Source organism: Egretta garzetta, unplaced genomic scaffold (genome assembly GCF_000687185.1).
Source record: "Egretta garzetta isolate BGI_Z169 unplaced genomic scaffold, ASM68718v1 scaffold91, whole genome shotgun sequence".
NCBI classification, from domain to species: domain Eukaryota; kingdom Metazoa; phylum Chordata; class Aves; order Pelecaniformes; family Ardeidae; genus Egretta; species Egretta garzetta.
Genome location: NW_009258661.1, coordinates 1998129 through 2016377, shown reverse-complemented (window position 1 = coordinate 2016377; position 18249 = coordinate 1998129). Strand labels below are relative to the sequence as shown.

General features: G+C 46.0%; 1 protein-coding gene across 1 annotated transcript; it reads left to right on the top strand.

Annotated features, from left to right (window-relative positions):
• Window positions 1–7118: 7118 nt before the first annotated feature.
• On the top strand, window positions 7119–10391 carry SNTN (sentan, cilia apical structure protein). Its single transcript, XM_009648367.1, has 4 exons — window positions 7119–7228; window positions 7843–7877; window positions 8640–8779; window positions 10233–10391. Exons 1-4 carry the CDS (start codon window positions 7119–7121, stop codon window positions 10389–10391), a joined length of 444 nt encoding a protein of 147 aa, XP_009646662.1.
• The last annotated feature ends 7858 nt before the right edge of the window (window positions 10392–18249 follow it).

Below are 18249 nucleotides of genomic sequence, written 5' to 3'. Positions count from 1 at the left end.
GATTGACCAAAAAACCCAGGCTCAGAGGAACTCGTCCTAAAACAGCCAGAGCCAGATTTGTAGCCCGTTCGGATTTCCCCCTGGGGAATTTGGCCCTTCCTCACAACAGCATATGAGATGCATTGCCACAACCGAAAGCCTGAAGCACAATACACTACTCAAAACTGATCATCTGCATTTCTAAATCAAAGTGTATCAGTATATAATCTTATTGTATGAGCTGTAATGTTGAAAGCATCTTAGCTTAAAACAGCTTAGTCTCTTCTATGATTGTTGTAACCAATTTATGGCTACTCGGTGGATGAATCTATATTGTGATATCTATTTGACCCTAATAAAGTTATTGCATACAATGCATGTTTTCAGAGTATGTTAATAGTAAAATGTCACTGCAAAATACCTAAGAAGAAAACTATTAAAGATAAATAACTATTCCTGTGCTTGACCTGATTGGTCATATTCTTACTGTTTTCCGACACTTTTATGAGGATTGTTTTAATGTACAGTGGAGTACGACACTTCTACAGACACGTGTCTTTAAAGGTCAGTATCACAAGTTTAAGAAAAAGATTAAAACTGTGCGATTTAATACCTGCCTGCCTCTTTACCTCTTTTTCCACCTGTCAGTAGGACTAGCCCAGGTCTGTGCAAACTATCCCAGTTCTGTGGATTGCTGGAAAGCCATGTCTGGACAAACCGGAATATCTAAATGTCCTGGTATTCCAAATGGGAGCAAAATACAATCTTCTGGGTCAATGAAAAATTTTATTTTGGCTTTCAGCTCTTTTGTTCCTTGTTTTTTTAAGTTTGGAAAAAGTCAGATATAGGCAAGCTGGGAGAAAGTGAAATCTGTGTGTGTGGCAAGGGATGGAGATGGGATGTATGCTCTTTATGCACCTTCCCACATAGTCCTACTTCTCTTATTTATTTTTTTTTAAATCCACTTTGTATTAGCTGGTCAGGAATATCCCAGGTTGGGTCATCTAAGCCTCGCCACTAGAAATAGAGTTTTTTCTGCCAACTAGCTTTCTCTTCATCAACCTTTCCACTTAGATAGCAGGGTCCCATTTCCAAACTTTTCTCTCCAATGCTGAGGGTAAGAAACTTGAGTTTTCTTAGGTTCATTCCTGCATTTCAAACAAGCTGAAATTCTTGCGTAACCATGTGAGCACAGGAACTGCAGCTTTCAAACCCTCGGGAGGTGACATCCCTGGAGAAAGGGCAGTTTCTAGTACAAGACCGGGGACAGAATGAAGATGATGACTTATTTTGGGTATTATTTGCCAAACTCCACATCCAAGATTTTCTCATGAAGGGCAGAGCTGGTGGAAGAGTTGACAACAGTAGTGACAGAGGCATGTGTTTTCGTGAAAGACTTGCCCAGTTGGCCAGACATTCACAGGTACGTTGGCTCCTTGCTGCCACGCAGAAGAGTTGAGCTGGTTGTTATCCTTTGGGGACTATAGTCTTCGCTGTGAATTAGGAGGGATGAAAAATCTCTTCATCTATAGCTTCTCAGATTACTAGAGTACGGCAGCAGCAGAAGTGAAAACAAAAATGAGGCCTGCGCTTGTCTGTGTTATATAAGAAAATGTATTGGAGTGCTTCCTGAGTGTTCCTCTGGATTCGAGTCTTATCACATCCTTTGGCGATCTTTGAGGAATTTGAAGTTTATTTGAACTGGGAATAGTGACTGTATAGCAAAGTGTTGAGCAGCAAGATGGAAGAGACTATTTGATGTTTCCTGGGTTTAAGACAAATAGCTAAGCAAACTCGAGCATCCTCTGTGAAACTGCTGCTGGCAGACTCATTGCTTTCCTACTTCATCATTAGTGAGTATCTCTGCCAGTTAGTTAAATAACTAGGTCAGCCTGGGAAAAAAAACACATTCCTTGGTCTGTGCTGTCTCTCCTGTTTTCCCATGTGTTTCTCTTTATAGTCCATTTCTCAGCTACCCGAGACAGGAGCGTATTTGCATTATCAAGCGTAGAGCTGTGGAGGAGGGCAGGTACCTCTGCCAGCGTGGCAGGGGAGAGGGAGCACAGGGCTTTCTCCCCAGGTGCCCTGGGGGCCAAGGAGGAGGCATGCTCACACACGTTTTAGGGTTTCCCCGTTGCTCTTCACTGGAGAGGGGATGCACTTGGCAAAGTTGCAGCTTCATCCCCTCTGTGGAGGGGGGCTGGAGAGGGCAGGGAGCACCACGGCGGGTACCCAGTGGCTCTGCAGCTTGCTGTGCTCCCTGCCCAGCACATCAAGGAGACAAGGATGAATTTAGATGCAAATCCAGCCCACAGGGCTGTGCCCCTACTTGTCAGGGGTTTTTTTTGTTATTGTGTGATACTTGCCCAATGACTGATCAAATCTCCTTAACCGTGGCCCACAACAGAGCCTCAGTGATGGCCAGGACTTGGAGAAAGTTTGTGCTCCTGTTGCACGAATTCATATTGCAATTGCCTGACCTGATCAGGTAAATCATTTCCAATCTGTATATTCTCTCAATTTGAGTAAGCAAATTGGGCTCTAGCCCTGAATTACTCCTGGCTGAATCTGATGTGCTGCTGAAAGGGGCAGCCGCGTGAAACACTCCTTGCACCTGCCTATGCTCTGCTCCTGACGATATCTCGAGTTGCACATTTAAAATTGCAGACAGATGAAGAACTACCAAGTAAAAAATACCATGTATTGTTTCATCCTTTTCTGAAAAAGGTTCTTCTCATATTATGCCATAAGTGTTTAGTCCTCTGTCTACTAGTTTTAAGCCAGATTTTAATCAAAATATGCGAATGGGTGGGCTACTTAGCTTATGCTCTCCCTGACTTAACTATTCTTTTTCAGGATTACTTTTTATACCCTCCTGCTGCTAAATGCAAGAGCTTTTCCTCCTGGAATTTTCTAACTGCAGCAATAATCTGTATTGTAGTATTAATATCTGGTGCTGATTGTCCCATCATTCGTCAATGCCATACATCCTCAGTATGAAGATCTTAGCATTTTTATATGAAATTTTAATAGTTGATTGGGGGGCATCCCATTTGTTACATTTAGCTACTAGTTTATTTTCTGACATTTTTATTGTTGTGTCCTTCTTTAATACAATTTTAGTTTTTTATGAGTATAGCTGCCTTTTTAAATTCTAAATGCCCTCCAATAAAACATTTCTCAGAGGAAAAATTAGTTGGTAATAGTATTTTCAGGCTTCCCTCTGAAAATGAGTATCATACCAAAAATGTTGGGCTCATCCCTTATCCGTTAAGATTTTTCAAAGAAACCGAGGGAGTTGGGTGCGTGCACGCAGGGGAGCCCCACAGCCCCCCTGCTCCCTGACAGCTCCCATATGAGGCACGAGCGTATTTTGGCCAAAGTGCTATACCACCTCTGAAAAATGCCTGGACATGAGATGACAAATGATGCTTCCCTGCAGACAGACGGATTCTAATAGCTTTTCTTAAATGACATTTTACCTGCTCTGTCTCAGCAGTGGGATTCATAAATATTTTAATCATTCGTGGCCCCAGAGCTAAATTCCAGGCTGAGCCGAGCTATCTCCTGTGTGTACGGTAGGGGAGATGGGGTGACCCATCAGTGCCTCCCTGCTGGGGTCTCCTCCTCACCCCGACCCCTGCACCCACGCTGAGCATGCCCCGCGGAGCGCTGCTCACGGGTTAATCATCAGGCGCCGGTCAGCAAACTGCGCCCAGCACAACCGAGGCAGATGATAAACACTGGTGCAGATTTCACCCTTGAGCGAAATCAAATTGACTATGAAGAGATTTTTTTTTTTTTTAAATGATGCTGACCAAGAGGCAAATGTTCCTGGGACACACAGCGCGTCACTTGTGCCATCCCAGTGCAGATGGGAGCAGCAGCAGCATGCACCCCAAAAGGCATGGTGACGGAGAAGCAAACGAGGAGGAAACACTCACCCTGCGATTTTATTTATCCTCCACATTCCCCACCTCCTGGAATAAATGCAGGGGTTCAAGTTTTGTTTTTTTCCTGGATGCTTTGCAGCATGTTAGCACAGGTGAAACAGCTACCGGGGAGCTGGAGCCAGTTTGGCTCTGCGACCAGAGGGGTATGGTGGCCTTCAGCTAATTTCCAGTTGTGCAAAGCAGGCTGCTTGTTGCAGCAGCACAGCTATCGATCCCTTCAGCTGGCTAAATTCCCCCTTAACCTGCGCTGGGTTGTGTCTCCTCTTTGAAAGTTGCCATGCAGAAGAGAAGGAGAAGCTTCTTCCCCAGCGGGGCTGAGCCCGCTGGCCCAAGAAGGAGGCCATGGGCAGTGCAGGGGCACCACGGGTTGTGGCCAGTGTTGAGAGACCAACCGCAGCGAGCACGTTAGACCTGCTGCTTCTGCTAGCTTTTCCCACATTAAGTAATTGGTTTCCAAGGGATGGAGCAAGAGGAAAATAGTATAAGGCTGTGGCAGCCAGTCCTGCTTTGGGCTAAGATGGAGTGGGGGGGTGGCTTCTCAGTCTTGGCTTTTTGGAAAAAAGTACACATATTATGTGAGATAAAAATGACCATATTCTGGTGGTAAAGAAATCAAGCTATTACCTCCCTGGGTGCAAGTCAGCAGCACTTCTGCAGCTGCTGAAGAGTTCACTGAAGTAATGAAGTCTGCATGGGTAATGGTGAGAATGCACCTTCGGTTTTAGGTATTCCCGTGTGCCTCTGTCCCTCGGCTACGCCTGCCCGCCGCGGGCATGCCCACGCCTGCCCCTGCCGAGCGCTGTAGGGTCATCTCTAAGGGAGCCTGGGCTCCATCACACACAAATGTTTCGTAACAGAAGTCTTCCTGAATTACAGAAAGTACTTAAAAAAAAAAAAAAAAAAAGGAAAACTCTGGGAAAATACACAAAGTGAAGTGGAAACGGCAGCTTTTTGCAGTGACAATTATTTTCAGTGAACTGCCTGTAAAGATTTTGCAGTTCTAAGCATCGGGTTGTGTATTTTCTGCAGACAATATTGTTAACGTGTGAAACATGTTAAAAATTGACCGATAAAAGCACCTGGATATTTCAAACATAAATAGCAAGTATCAAAATAGATACAGAGCAGATGGCCTGGCTCCCTGCAATACCTTGCTGACCAGAATACTCAAGCAACACGTACAGCCAAAAATCTTGCTGTCTTCAAAGCTGATCATCTGCAAAGACAAGGGTTATCCTTGTGCTACCCTTTATCTGTTAGGCACTAACGCTCCGGCAAACGCTAATTAGTATATCCTGGAGGGATAATGCACCCCAGGCTTGCTTGAACTTGTTAATACCCCAGCAAAGCAAATCACCTGTTCTAGAGCTCAGCCTCTCAAAAATTGGTGAGATTAAAAAACCTGTGAGCTGAAAGCTGAGCTACGGTGGAAAGAGCCCAAACTGTGGAGGGCTGGCTTTGCCAGCCAGCTCGCAGCACTGCCTGTGGCTGATAAAACATGCAACAGAGTCTTTTTCTCACTCTCATTTTTACCTTGGACGCTAAGACCAAACATTACCATTCTGCGGATTAACCGGGATGTAAGGCTTTCCGTGCCGTGTTGTATGGTTCAACAGATGTGAAAGGGAATTATCACTTCAACATGATATCAAGACTTTTTTTTTTTAGCTGATGGCAGATTACTAAGCCTGAATTCTTGTTTAATTTTAGTGTGTTAATTGATGGGATAATGAGCATTGATTATATGTGTTTTGGCTGCGTCATTGCAATTACAGGCTCTGTTTTATTCATGAGCCTGTCCTAAAGAACGCACCAGAGATCTAAGACAGCTTAAACCTCTCAGAAAAAGGCTCTGAATTGTTTGAGTAATGACACTCTTAGATGGAAAATTAAAGGTTCTCTTTTCCCATGCTTTTTAAGATAATTAAAATCCAGGAACAGTAAGGTGGTGAACATCCTTATTCATTAGCCTTCAGTAATTTAGCTTCTACTAAATGAAGAAAACATTTTAATTCTCTAGGCCATCTGTTGCAGTCTCCTTTGCATGTCCTGTTATATAAAGTCTCATCCTGGGTAGTTTTAACACCAGTATTGTATCCTTTCACCAGGAACGATGAGCTGGATGAGGTGGTTGAAGTCACTACCTATTATCAGACCACCCTGGGATTAAAGCGGCCGCTTGGTCTTTTAGGTTGAAGTTATCCTGCCCAAACACCTCTAGGCAGAGGCTGTGCAGAAAGGAGACCGTGCACAGAGATAGGCAGTGTGACAAGCTGTGTGTTTTCTAATAGCAATATCCATGCCAATAAATAACAAAGTTCATCGGAGCCCTTCCAGTTCCTCTAACGTGCGACTGCTCTGCCATATGGCTCCGTGCTGCTTTTGGAAGCAGGCAGCAACCATTCGGGTGGAAACCGAAGCAGAGGCTCCGTGCTGGATGCTGCTTTGCAAGCGGTTTGGAGGCAGAACAAATCTCTGCTTTGCACTGCACTGGGGGAATAAATACCAGGATAAATGCTGGGTCAGGAACTGGGAAAGACTTGGTTTCTGACTCTGTCTGTAGGAACAACTCACTTTATAGCTTGGCACCATTTACATTAGCCCAAGCTAGAAAGGTTTCCTGTTAAAATGATAATCGTAGAATCATTTGGTTGGAAAAGACCTTTAAGATCATCAAGCCCAACCGTACCTGTCCACTACTAAACCATGTCCCTAAGCACCTCGTTGACCTGTCTTTTAAATATGGCCAGGGTTGGGGACTTGACCTGGGCAGCCCCTTCCAGTGCCTGATAACCCTTTCCGTGAAGAAATTGCTCCTAATATTTAATCTAAACCTCCCCTTGTGCAACTCGAGGCCATAATGTGTATAGCTGAATGTGTTCAGGATTATTCCTGATGCAAAGTGTCTTCCCTACAGATCTAAGAGGAATCAGGCTCCATTAGTTTGGTTTGTTTCTGTCAAATTCTCACGTAAAATAAAAGCCACACCACTTGCCAACCCAGTAGTGCTGCCTTACAAGGGCCACTTTAGACCGATTTATTTAGCCGGCTCCGCAATCACCAGGTAGCATTTACATTATTGATAGGGCATGGCTGCAAGCAGGCTGCTTTCACAGGGCAGGGCTTGAATTCACCTGTTTGCTATTACTTGAGTTGCTTAGAGATCACAAACACCCTGGCCTCGAGATGTGTGGCTGCAGAGTAAGTGTTCCCAGCACGAAGCCGTACTCGCTCCACCGGCCAGCTCCTGCTTCCACCAAAAAAAGTCCTTTGGCTGCGGCAGGCATGCCCAAGCGGTAAGCCATCACTTGGTTCTTTCCAGCTCCACTGATCTGCCATTTGTCCTGAAATTCGTTATCTGGATGTGTGTGTCTCTATCACAAGCAAACTCTTCCGCTGTGTGTTGGCTGCTCTGTTTCCAGCACTTTAGCAAAAGTAAGCAGGCTTTGAGTTTTAATAGAAAGCAAGGAGGTGCTTCTCACAGATGTGAGTCCTGCTGGCAATAAAAGCTCTGTGTCTGCTGCAAACTGGGAGCACTGGTGAGTGGGGAATGGCAGCCCCCTCTGCACTTCCCTGGGGCTGGGCTTAAAACTGAGAAACTTCCTGGAGCTCCCTCATGTTCTGAAGAAATTGCAATGCCCCTCTCTTAAAATGATTTAATAAGCACCTTTAATAACAACTCCAGGCTACCTGTTTAGGTGAAGAATTAGGAGCTGTGTGATGGTGTGTGCTGCTTGTAAAAAGGCCATTTTCCTTTCCACTGTGAAGGAAAGCCAGTCTCCCTTGGGAAGCCCTGAGTTCCTGGGGGATTAAATGAAACAGAAATGAGCGAGTTCACTGATGGAGAAACTAGATATACACACAGAATTCAGCAGGTGATAACTGTGCTTCTCTTCTCTCTCACCACCAGCGTACCTATAGCCAAGCAGCTGGCATCAATAAAAGGTAAGGGGACCCACTCCTTGCCCCCTGAGGGTTCAGGTCTTCCAAGGCCACAGCCCAAGTGCAGTAAATCCTGGTGATTTAGAGGAGATGCAGAGGCCATGTGGACCCTTGGCTGGTGCAAGACGAGAGGGTCTCATGGGTCCCTATGCGATGAGCTCCTGTGCTGATCTACATCTCTTCTTCTGCTTGCCTTTCCATTAAAAATCACACCCCAAATCACCTGTGGTGCCCGATTTTAATGGAGGGTTGTGAGTGTGCAGTCTCTAGGATGCAGCTCAGGAGTGGGTGGAATGAATCCAGCCAAAATCCCAAGTATACCATAATGCTGAAGTGCAGCACTGACACTCAGACATGGGCATTTCTGCCCAGCCAGGCTTCCCAAATGGGCCACATTTTCCCTGATACTGGATCCTGGAGTCCAAACATACCCAGGAGGTGGCCAGCATGGCCTGTCCCCATGGCATGGCAGGTCCTTGCTGGATGCCCAGGGTGGGGGTAGACCAGATGGGGCTCGCACATCACCCTGCTCCGATTGAAAGCTTCCTTTTGGGGAGTGTTTCCATGGGTCGTGAGGCATGTTGCTGTCCCACTCCACATAAAATCTGGGCCAAGTCCTCTGTGGGTATAAACAGTTTCAGTCTCATTAACTTTAATGAAACTACACAGATTTCCACCCACTCAGGATGGTTATGACATTCTTTTCGATTACAACTCAAATGCCACTTTTTCTGATAGGTCGGTAACTTTTTTTCCCCCTCCTAGCTCTAGCAAAAGGCTCAGACCTTGAAAAAGCTTTTGCTACCGCAGCTTTGGTGTATAACAACTCTACTGACCCCAAGGGCAAGCTCAGCAAAGCTGAAACCAAAAGCTTGGTGCAAGCCCAGTTTGGGGCCTTCATACAGGTGAGGGGGTTTGGGTGAGTGGGTGGTGCTGGGCTGGCACTGGCTGGGCGCCTTGGGTACAGGATTGGCACCTTGCGTTCTGCCCTGCAGCTGGGCAGGCATCAGCCCATGGGGTAATCCCATATGAGACTTTAGTGATTTGGTACAAATATCTTCAGTGAATTAGTTGCTTTATGTTGAGCCTGTGTCTAACACAGGGCTAAAGGAGAGGGTGGGCAGCAATAAACCACTGTTGACAAATGCAAAAAAACCCGCAAACCACCCAAACAAAAAACCCTGTAGACGATGACAAGAGGCTGTATTTATGAAGGGAAGAAAGCCATGGCATTTAATGAGGCATTTGATAGTTTGCCAGAGCACTGACCCCACACCAGGAGACCCAGCTCTGTGCTGCAGAGCTGCATGCACTGGGGTCACTGGGGGGGGCCACTGGGAGCAGAAAGCACCTCTCCATCAGCCACCCACAGGGGTGCTGGTGGCAGCTGGGTATGGTGAAAACCAGCTGTATTGGCACTTGTGGCTATAAACTTCTTGCAGATTTTTTTTCCCCTCCCTACATAGAAAAAAAAAAAAAAAACCAAAAGAGTTTTATCAAGTGTCAGAAAAAAATATATAGGACTATTAAAAAGAACTGAACTAAGCAGACGAGGGAGATGTTTAGGAGTAAAGACATTCTTGAAAATACCTTTACTTCCAAGAATAACAAAATCACATGATTGCTTGAGAGGGAATTGGTACCAAATTATAAACTAGGCACCTTATGAAAAAGGACTTGAAAATAGCAATAGCCAATCAAATTTGAACTTGTGAGATGTTTTGAAGATCATTAAGCTAAAAAAGCGTCCTGGAACTTCCCCCTTCCCCTCCCCCCAAGGAAATATGAATACCAGACATGATACATAATTTTAATAATCCCTTCCATTCCAACAGAAATGTCCAACAGGACAGAGAATAGCAGCTACTGAAGTTATGTCTGTAAAATCATGAGTTTCTGAGACCTTCACAGCATATATTTGAGGAGCTGTCTTGAATATTGAGGTTAGGGGGGCTGGTTGGTTGTTTCCGCTCCCTAGTTTTATCAAGATGCAGGACTCAATTATTTTTTTTTTCCAGCACTTACCAGCTACATCCTCATCACTGCCAGATTTTTAGTCATGACTTAGGTGTCTTTTAAAAGATGTATTCTGGATTCAGGTGGCAACTTTGGGGTCTGGTTGTTCTTTCTGATTGCAATAATATTTCTGTTTGAGTTTCTTGGGATACCTTTAGAATAGCTAATATGAATATGGACATGAAAACCTGAATGGGAAGATAGAAAAATACATGAATTTTTACAGAGGTGTTTGTCCGTTGTTTGGTTTTGGGGTTGGTTTTGTTTTTTTTTTTATGATGCAATAAAAAAGGAACTTCATGCTTAATCTTTTTTTTTTTTTCCACTTAAAATTCTCCGTAGGGCCAAGAAAACAAACCAAAATACCAGGAAATAATTTCTGCCCTGGATGAGCAGTCAGAGAACAAAATTGATTTCGAAGATTTCATGATCTTGTTAGTCAGTCTCACTCTAATGTCTGATCTGCTGCAGGAGATCAGAAATGTGAAAACCACAAAATGATCAGTGCTTTAAAAGAAGAAATGGCTTGGTACTTCATAAGGAAAGCAGGAGTGAACCACACACAGATGTAACACCGAGTGCCTGGATGCCTTGTGCTCGTCCCTTTTAAATGGAATAAAGTCTTGTCCAAACCTGGCTGAACTCAATCCTCTGTGGAAACGGTCTGTGGAGTGAAACATAGGGGACACGAAGCCCTGAGCACCAATGTACATGCTTTGGGAGGGTGTGCTGACTGGCTGTTGGTGGGTCCTGAGGCCCCAACACCAGTTAGCAGCTGGGTGCAGCCCCCAGCCCAGCTTCATGCCAGGGAAAGGCAGCCCACACTCTCCCAGACCTCTCCATCATCTCCCATGCCATTGTGGAGAGATGATAGGGAGATTGCTGCAAAAATGTGCAGCCCCATCTCCCTTCAGGACAGCAGCATGCGTGGCATGGCCGGTCAGCTCCCCAGGGCTCTCCCAGTTACCCCAGGGTGCTCCAGCCCTGAGCAGAGTGATCCCAGTGGTGGGGTTCATGATTGGCAGTGACCACAAAATCCATTGCAGCCTTCAGTAAACATTGACTTTAGCCTGTGTGGTTTCCAACCCACCGTTAATCCTTCTGAAAGGAGCATTTATTTATTTTTATTTCCTCCTCCAGCTGGCCTCTTCATTGAGTGATCACTACAGAAGGAATTCCAAGTCCAGCATTTGCAATGCATCTTTGGTGGTGCTGTGCTCATGTAACCAAAGGGATGACTTAGTTAAACAAGTTGGTCATCTGAGTCTGTTGTTTGATGGAACTGTGGAGAGGAGAAACCAGATAAGCTAAGATGTGGTCCAGACTAGGGATGGTGGGGGGAAAAAGGGTGGCCAGTAAAGTGTTTGTATGGGAGCCGAGTGACATTAGCTACACAGCCGTGGGTTTGGCTAGGGCCAGAGCTCCAGTATTAAAAGCTTATCGTCCTAATCTTTGGTTTGATTCTGACCTATAAGGTCCTGGATCAGAGCTGACATTTAGCCTGCTGTGACATCGCTCAGGGGCACAAAAAGCAGTCTTGCACCCCAGGAACAGACTAGCCTCTGTAAGGATTTAACAAGTCAGTACCAAGACAGTTGAGTGAGCCAGCAAAACACTGCAACCCCTTTCATTTTCTCTTTTTCCTTTCCAGACAAGGAAGAGACAAGAATGATGTAGCTTTGGTGCATAATTTTTTTAAACAGGAAGGGATCAAAATCTTTGGTGTTAAGAGGGAAATTAATGCCAGCTGAGTAACAAGATTTCACTCCTTGACATAAAAAGGCTCGTAGCATTTCCAGAAGCTAAAGAGGATGTTTTATAACAGATTTTGGTGCAAAGCAAAGTCACATCGCAGCAGGAGGCCAGCAGCCAGTTGTTTTGAGAGGGAAGGTCTGTGTCTTCGTGCAGTATGGGATGGAGCTGAAAGAAGAAATGCAAATGGATGCAGTGGGTTTTGGAATGAAGCTCAGCAGGTAAGGTGCTGCTCCGTGGGGTTTGAACCTCAGCCAGGACATGGCCTGGCCTGGAGGCTAAACATCCACAAGTTATCTTCCTACAAATAAAAGCTCATATTAGCCAAGTGCCTTGTTCTGATGGTGGGTTGCAAGAATAGGCAGTATCAAACCTGCGGCAAGAAGTGGCAAAACCAGCAAGCAGCTGTTTCTGTCCAGTTGCTTGCTCAGGGACATGTCCCTCCTGTACAGCTCCCACTGAGGGACCACTGGCCCCATGGTGTGAGGATGACTGACCCCATGGGGTGCACATCAAATCTCCCAGAGATGGGATATCGGAGCACAGGGATGGATGAGGAGGGCAAACCTCTCTTGGACACCATCCCTTCTGGGCTTGTGTCCTCTGAGGAGGCAGACCTTGACCAAGCACCCCAGATCAAAATGAGGACTTAATCTGGTAGTCTCATCCATGTGGACATCACAGCTGTTGATAATGTGTCCCTAGTGTTGCTCAGTCTCTTCCCCTTCCCCTTGTTTTTTTGGCCAGGTAGAAGATCTGTGAAAGTTTAAAAATCAGCTGATGCTCCTTTTCTAGGGCAGAAAGATGGATTGAATGTGAGAGTCCCTGGAAGGCTTTCCTGTTACTAAAGCAAAGAAAACATGGCACAGCCCTGAAAAGCTTGTTTGGGAGCCACTGGTGGCTCTGAAAGCATAAATTTCCTAATATCTCTCTGTTACAACAAAAAGATGAAAGGTATAATATTGTGAAGCCAATTAAGAAAGAGTACTTTGAAGGCCCTAGCACAGTTTCTGTTATTGCTGAAATGTTTCTTAATCTTGCATGACTTCAATTAATGACTTAAGGGCCTTTTATCAGATCAATTCACTCTGTCATCTCATACGCAAGCCATTTTTATTCTAATGCAGTGTGTTGTGAGCTAGCATACAGAGTCCCTGGCTTCGATCAAAAGCCCCTTGTGCTAAGCACAGTGAAAATCCAAAGTAAGGAGCAATTCCTAAACAACTCAACAGCAAAGATATTCAGATGGTAGGGAAGGAATCGGAGGCACAGAAAGACTGAGTGCCTTGCTCAGCACATGTAGCAGGGCTGGAACTGGAAGCCAGTCTACACTAAGCTTCTCGCACAGAAGCCCATGGCTTTGCAAGGGGCGCTGTGATGGATTCTGCAAGAGTTTCTGAATGAAGCAAAGGGGATGTGGAAGGCTTGATCTGCATCGGTCCTTGAAAGTCCCGCCTGATGCTCAAAAGCAGAAGGACGCACTTGGAAGAGCCCCAGCATCTTCTTATAGTTAGGAGTAGGCAGAAGTTTGCAGCTTGGCTGTGGAAGATGCTCTTTTATTAGCTCAGACTATTTGTGGCTGCCCTGAGCACTCTCAGCTTTGAAGCTGATCTGGCATAGACAGCATGTCTGGCTGCATCCTCGGGGAGCTGGCTAAAAGCTTACTTAAAAGGCTACTGTTGTGCTTTATTTTGTTCCCAGTTTGCTCCTATTGGAAGTGATGGGAGTTCATCATTGATTTCTCATAGCAGAGCCCACGCAAGTGCCAGGGAGTTGAACAGGCAGCTAAATTAATGAAATCTGCAGGCTCCTGTGCCTCAGCAAGTGTGAACATCATATCAGCATCTGATACCCCCTAGGAGTGAAGGCAGCATGAAGAGCAGCTAGTCAGAACCTGACCTCTGTGGGCTTGGGGTTGGGTTGGGATTTGTGCAGCTATGCTGCCCAGGTGTGCATAGCCACCCTGGGAGGCTCTGCGGACTTGGCATCTAAGTTTAAAGTTGTGTTCTGAAAAGTCTGAGTCATCTCTGCAGTTATGTGAGCTTTCAAATGACTGTCAGAGGAGAAATGGGGGTCAGGGAGACCTTCAGCCTCAGATTCTTGGCTTCCATTTCCAAATACCAGCTCAGGAAGGCAGGTTCATTCTCATACTTTAGTCAGCATACCTACAGCTTCTCCGCATGTCTTCCCACTTCATATCTGGCCTTAACTCTATGGTCTGCTGGAATTGGAAGGTTTTGAAAATCTGGCTTTAGTCTAATCTCTAAGGTGCTCTCCCAGAGCGCAGGGGAGCTCTTGCATCCAGTCCACTGCCTTTCAGGGGGTGAGTGACGGCAGAGTTTTGCACGTTGAGCCTTCTGCTGGGAGCCTGGGGCTGCAGGCACTGTGCGTGCAGTTTTGCATACATCTTTCAGGAGAGACATAGGCTCCCCAACTGTCTCACCGTTGTTGCACCTCCAGTAAGATGTCCTGCCTGGGGCACTGGAGCCCGGGTGCAGAGGAAACCTTGCAGTCTGAGAGACATTTTGCCTGTCTCCTCCTCCCCCAAAGTAAGTGTTGTGTTACTTTTTCCATGTGAAATAAAACCTGCCTCGGTTGCACAGACTTTGCAAGTATGTGTGTGATGCACACCCCCACCTTGGTACTTCCATGTGTTGTGGCCTGTGAAAACTTCTTGGCAGCTGCTTGCTACGTCCACTCAGGTGGTTATGGCAGCAGGTCTCTTTGCAGAGAGAGGTAGAGGTTTGCATCATAGCCCGCCAAGGTAGCGGTCAAATTATGGCTACGTGGTAGGAAAACCTTCTTTGCGAGTGTTGGAGCAGAAAGATGCTACGTGATGCATCCCCTTAGGAGCTCGCTACAGAGCAGATGAAAAGCTTTGTCCCAGAATTATGTTCTCTCCAAAGCGTGACAGTTTGTGAGCCACAAAGGAGCACTCTGAAACGCCTCCTGGAAAAAAGCAAATCTCTTTGTTCCAAGCTCAGCCAGGGAAGCTAGGTAAAGAAGAGATGGTGGTTTTATGGCTTTCTGAACTGACAGCTTTTAATTCCTGCATTGACTTTTACTGCAGTCACTGGTTTACAACATTTCCAGTGAAGCTGGCTCTTCTCTCCTGGCGTTATTCATCTGCTGTTCCCTCACCCTGCAAGTGTTTATAGCCCTAGTTCTGAGTCCTCCTCCAGCAAAGGTAAATAGCAAATGATGTTCAGCAGCCATTTATATCAGGCTGTCTCTCTAATCCCCAACCTCACAAAACAGCTATTAGACTTGGACAGATTCAGAGCCATGGGACTTACCTTCTATTCATTATTACTGTAGGAGTGAGTTTACATTATGCACAGCCATAATGAGAGTCAGTCCCAGCATCCAGCACGTACAGTAGAGCTGAAACTGTGATTCCCCCAAACTGAACAGAAAGAAACTCATGGGATCAGCCCAAGCCCAGTGCTGGGTGTCTGTAGCAGAGGCTGGTTGTGCGTATCTGGTGTAGTGCCTCGATCATTGTTCCTCCAGTTCAAAGGTCCCAAAAAGGCCAACTTGGAAAGGATCTACAGGTGGTGCTCGGCTCTTCTGGGCCAAAATGCAAATGGGGTTGTATAGCGAACGAGCATGCAATGGCTTACCAAAGAGCCACTGAGTCTCAAACAGGACCTGGAGTACTGAGGGCCTCTGGGTGGGCAGGGGCCCCCACTACCCAAGCTGTCCCCCAGGTGATGGCACCTCACATGATGGCAGCACCAGCTGCAGCCCCTTGCAGGGACAAGTGGCACCTTCACATTTCTGACACCCGCAGTGCAACCCCCGGAGCCAAGGGACCAATTTCCTTTTCTGATTCCCTCTTTGTTTTATTCCCCTTGCCGTGACCCAGCTTTTGTGGTTGTTATCTGCCTGCTGGATCTTGATGTCTAGGGAAAAACAAACCACAGCACATGCTCCCGTGAAGCTGCTGCTGAAATCAGAGAGGCCAGGACCTCTCAGGTAGAGAGAGAAGCAGCTCCTCAGGTGGGCATGTTTCTAACCCTCCAGTAAAACCGGCAGCCCAAATCGATGCAGAAGTTCATCAGTGGGTAAAATCAAGCCCCCTGCTTGTCCTGATATGATCAATAAATAACATACAGGATACCGGGAGCTCTTCCACCCTTGCAACCTCCTGCACGCAGCAGCTAGTTGGCCTCCAGTCACCCTAGCATCTCCGGAGCAAAGGAGAACAAGCACCATGGTAAATGATCTTTGGTGAAAGTCTTGCCTTGCTGCATGCCATTACTGTGTGGCTTCTTCAGTATTAGTCAGTGTTACAAAATGAAATATGAGCTCTCTGGAAAGGCAGCTAAAGCTAGGACAACTCTTGGACTGGATAAATTGATGTATGCTAGGTGTCTGCTTGAGTTTGAAAACCAAAGCTGGCTAGGACTGGGAATGGTCCAAGTGTTCTTGCAGTGGGGACAAGTAGAAAGACCTACAACCCAACCCTGAGACCTTTCCTTCTCCCCCAGCAGCAGCCCAGAGAGATCTCCCAGTGTTTCTTTGATTCCTGTTCTTCAGAGTACGAGATTGGTTCACTTTGACACCTGGGGCTGTTGGAGGAAGCCTGTGTACAGATGTTGACCCATTTCTCACATCTGCTGGTGGATTTGCCTTGATCTCATCATTCTGCCTCCCTCCCCACATGATGCTCTTTTGGGGTTTGTTTGGAGATAACGTGCACCAGTAGAGACATCCAGGTCACGCATTATATGACAGAGTTTGCTCCTCTAAAGCTGGCAGGGGCAAAAACCACATCAGGGTAGAACATCAACAGGTAAATATCCCTCCCTCCTTGGATGCTGTAGCTGGTGTCACAGCTTCCCTGGGTTTATACCCCACTGTGTGGATTTTATAGGGGTTTGCCTAATTAATTAATGAAAACAAATTGCAAAATTACTTTCTTATTAAACCGAACTCACTATGGAAATAAGGCTGATTACTTCCCTGACAAACTTTAATTAGGCAGCTACAACAAACTGTAATAAAGAGCACAAATTAAAAACAGATCACACTAGACGTGGCTTTGTCAAACACTGTGTTAATACCAGGCAACATACACAATGATTAAATTCTATGGAAAAAGCTTTTTTTTTCTGCTCTGGTAAAAATCTATCAAATTCCTAGAGAAAGAGTTTATATAAAAGCACCACATTAATAACCAACACATCAGTGAGTGTTTATCAGTAGTTTCCTTCCATATCAGCTCTTAACTTGCGTGTTCTGCGAGACTCAGCCATTACAGCATTCTTATCTCTTCTCTAAATTTATGCTTGTAGTACACATGACCCAAGCTTATTGCAAAGCCTCTGAGGAAGAGGAAAATTTTATTACCTGCACATATACTCCTCAATTTGTCTTTCCTCTTCTGGCTTTTTAGTGCTTGGATTCAGCTCAGCTGAAAACAGAACACAATTTGAGAGCAATTTGCATAAGAATTGTAAGCAGAGGCCCACACAAATTAGGCATTAATTAATGAGCACCTGAAGCCTTCTGCTGAATGCATCCTGAGGTGAAGCAATGCTGGGAGTGCTCAAATAGATGTGAGTGAAAGAGTAGGTAAGCATATCAAATAAAAGAGCAACGCTTAATTCTTCTCCAATATTTATTCAAGCCCTTGAGACCGCAGGAGAACTGCAGACTCTTTACCCCTGTTAGAGGATGGGGAGTGCTGCCCCTGTAGCAGAGCTGGGTTAAAAGGAAGGGTTTTTCCATGTGCATATGAATGCATCCACCAAATCCCAGGTTGTGTTGAGCTGGGGATGCCGAACTGGTTGTGGAGCTGGAGGGAAAGGCAGCCTGGGGCAGTGTGTGGGTGCTGGGGTGGGTGTTGGGGGTGCTGGGGTGGGTGTTGGAGGCCTGGGATGCAGGGGAGGTGCTGATGCCCCAGGACAGGCAGGCAGCACCTTGACGGCCCACTGGAGGAGGCAGGTCTCCGCTGCCTGATGCGGGGTCTGGGGGATTTACCTCCTCAGCTGGGAGCAAAGAGATGGCCAATAGAACAGGAGAGGGGGTTCTGGACTTGATGAAAGCTCAAGGCTGAGTCTGGAGACTTTTGAAATCTGAAGCAGCCATTTTTCTTATGATGTTGGATGCGTACATCTAACACGATGGAAAAGGTCTCCAAAGGAAACTGGCTTTTACCTTTACTGGGCGGCAGCCATGCTCTGCATGTGCCTGCTGCCCCCCAGAACTGTTACAGCCAGAGCCTTCAAAAGAACCTCTTTGGCTCTGGTTCTCTCCTTTTTTTCTAGCCCAGGAAAAATGTTTAGCAGCTCTTCCTTAGGCATTTAACTGGGAGCTCTCAGCTGCTGAGTGTTTCAAATCAGCTCAGAAATTCTGATAAAGGGAAAACACTCTTCTTCTGCAGGGTTCTTAGCAGAGAGATGAGGGTGCTGGCTGCTCAGGCTGAGCCAATGGGAGAGTTGTTTTTCGCTGCCTTACAGGTATGTAAAATGTCTCCTTACATCAGTGATTTATTAGCATACAAGAAAACAAATGCTGATATTAATCAGAGTGGGGGCGCTGTTGGTGTCCTTGACTTAAGTTAGTTGTGAAGCTGCCTTGAGTGCAAAGCTTGCATCCC

Coding starts and splice junctions, on each gene's coding strand:
- SNTN (XM_009648367.1), top strand. CDS start 7,119: ATGTGTGGCTGCAGAGTAAGTGTTCCCAGCACGAAGCCGTACTCGCTC. Junction 7,229..7,842: donor GCGGCAGGCATGCCCAAGCG/GTAAGCCATCAC, acceptor TCTCACCACCAG/CGTACCTATAGCCAAGCAGC. Junction 7,878..8,639: donor GCAGCTGGCATCAATAAAAG/GTAAGGGGACCC, acceptor TCCCCCTCCTAG/CTCTAGCAAAAGGCTCAGAC.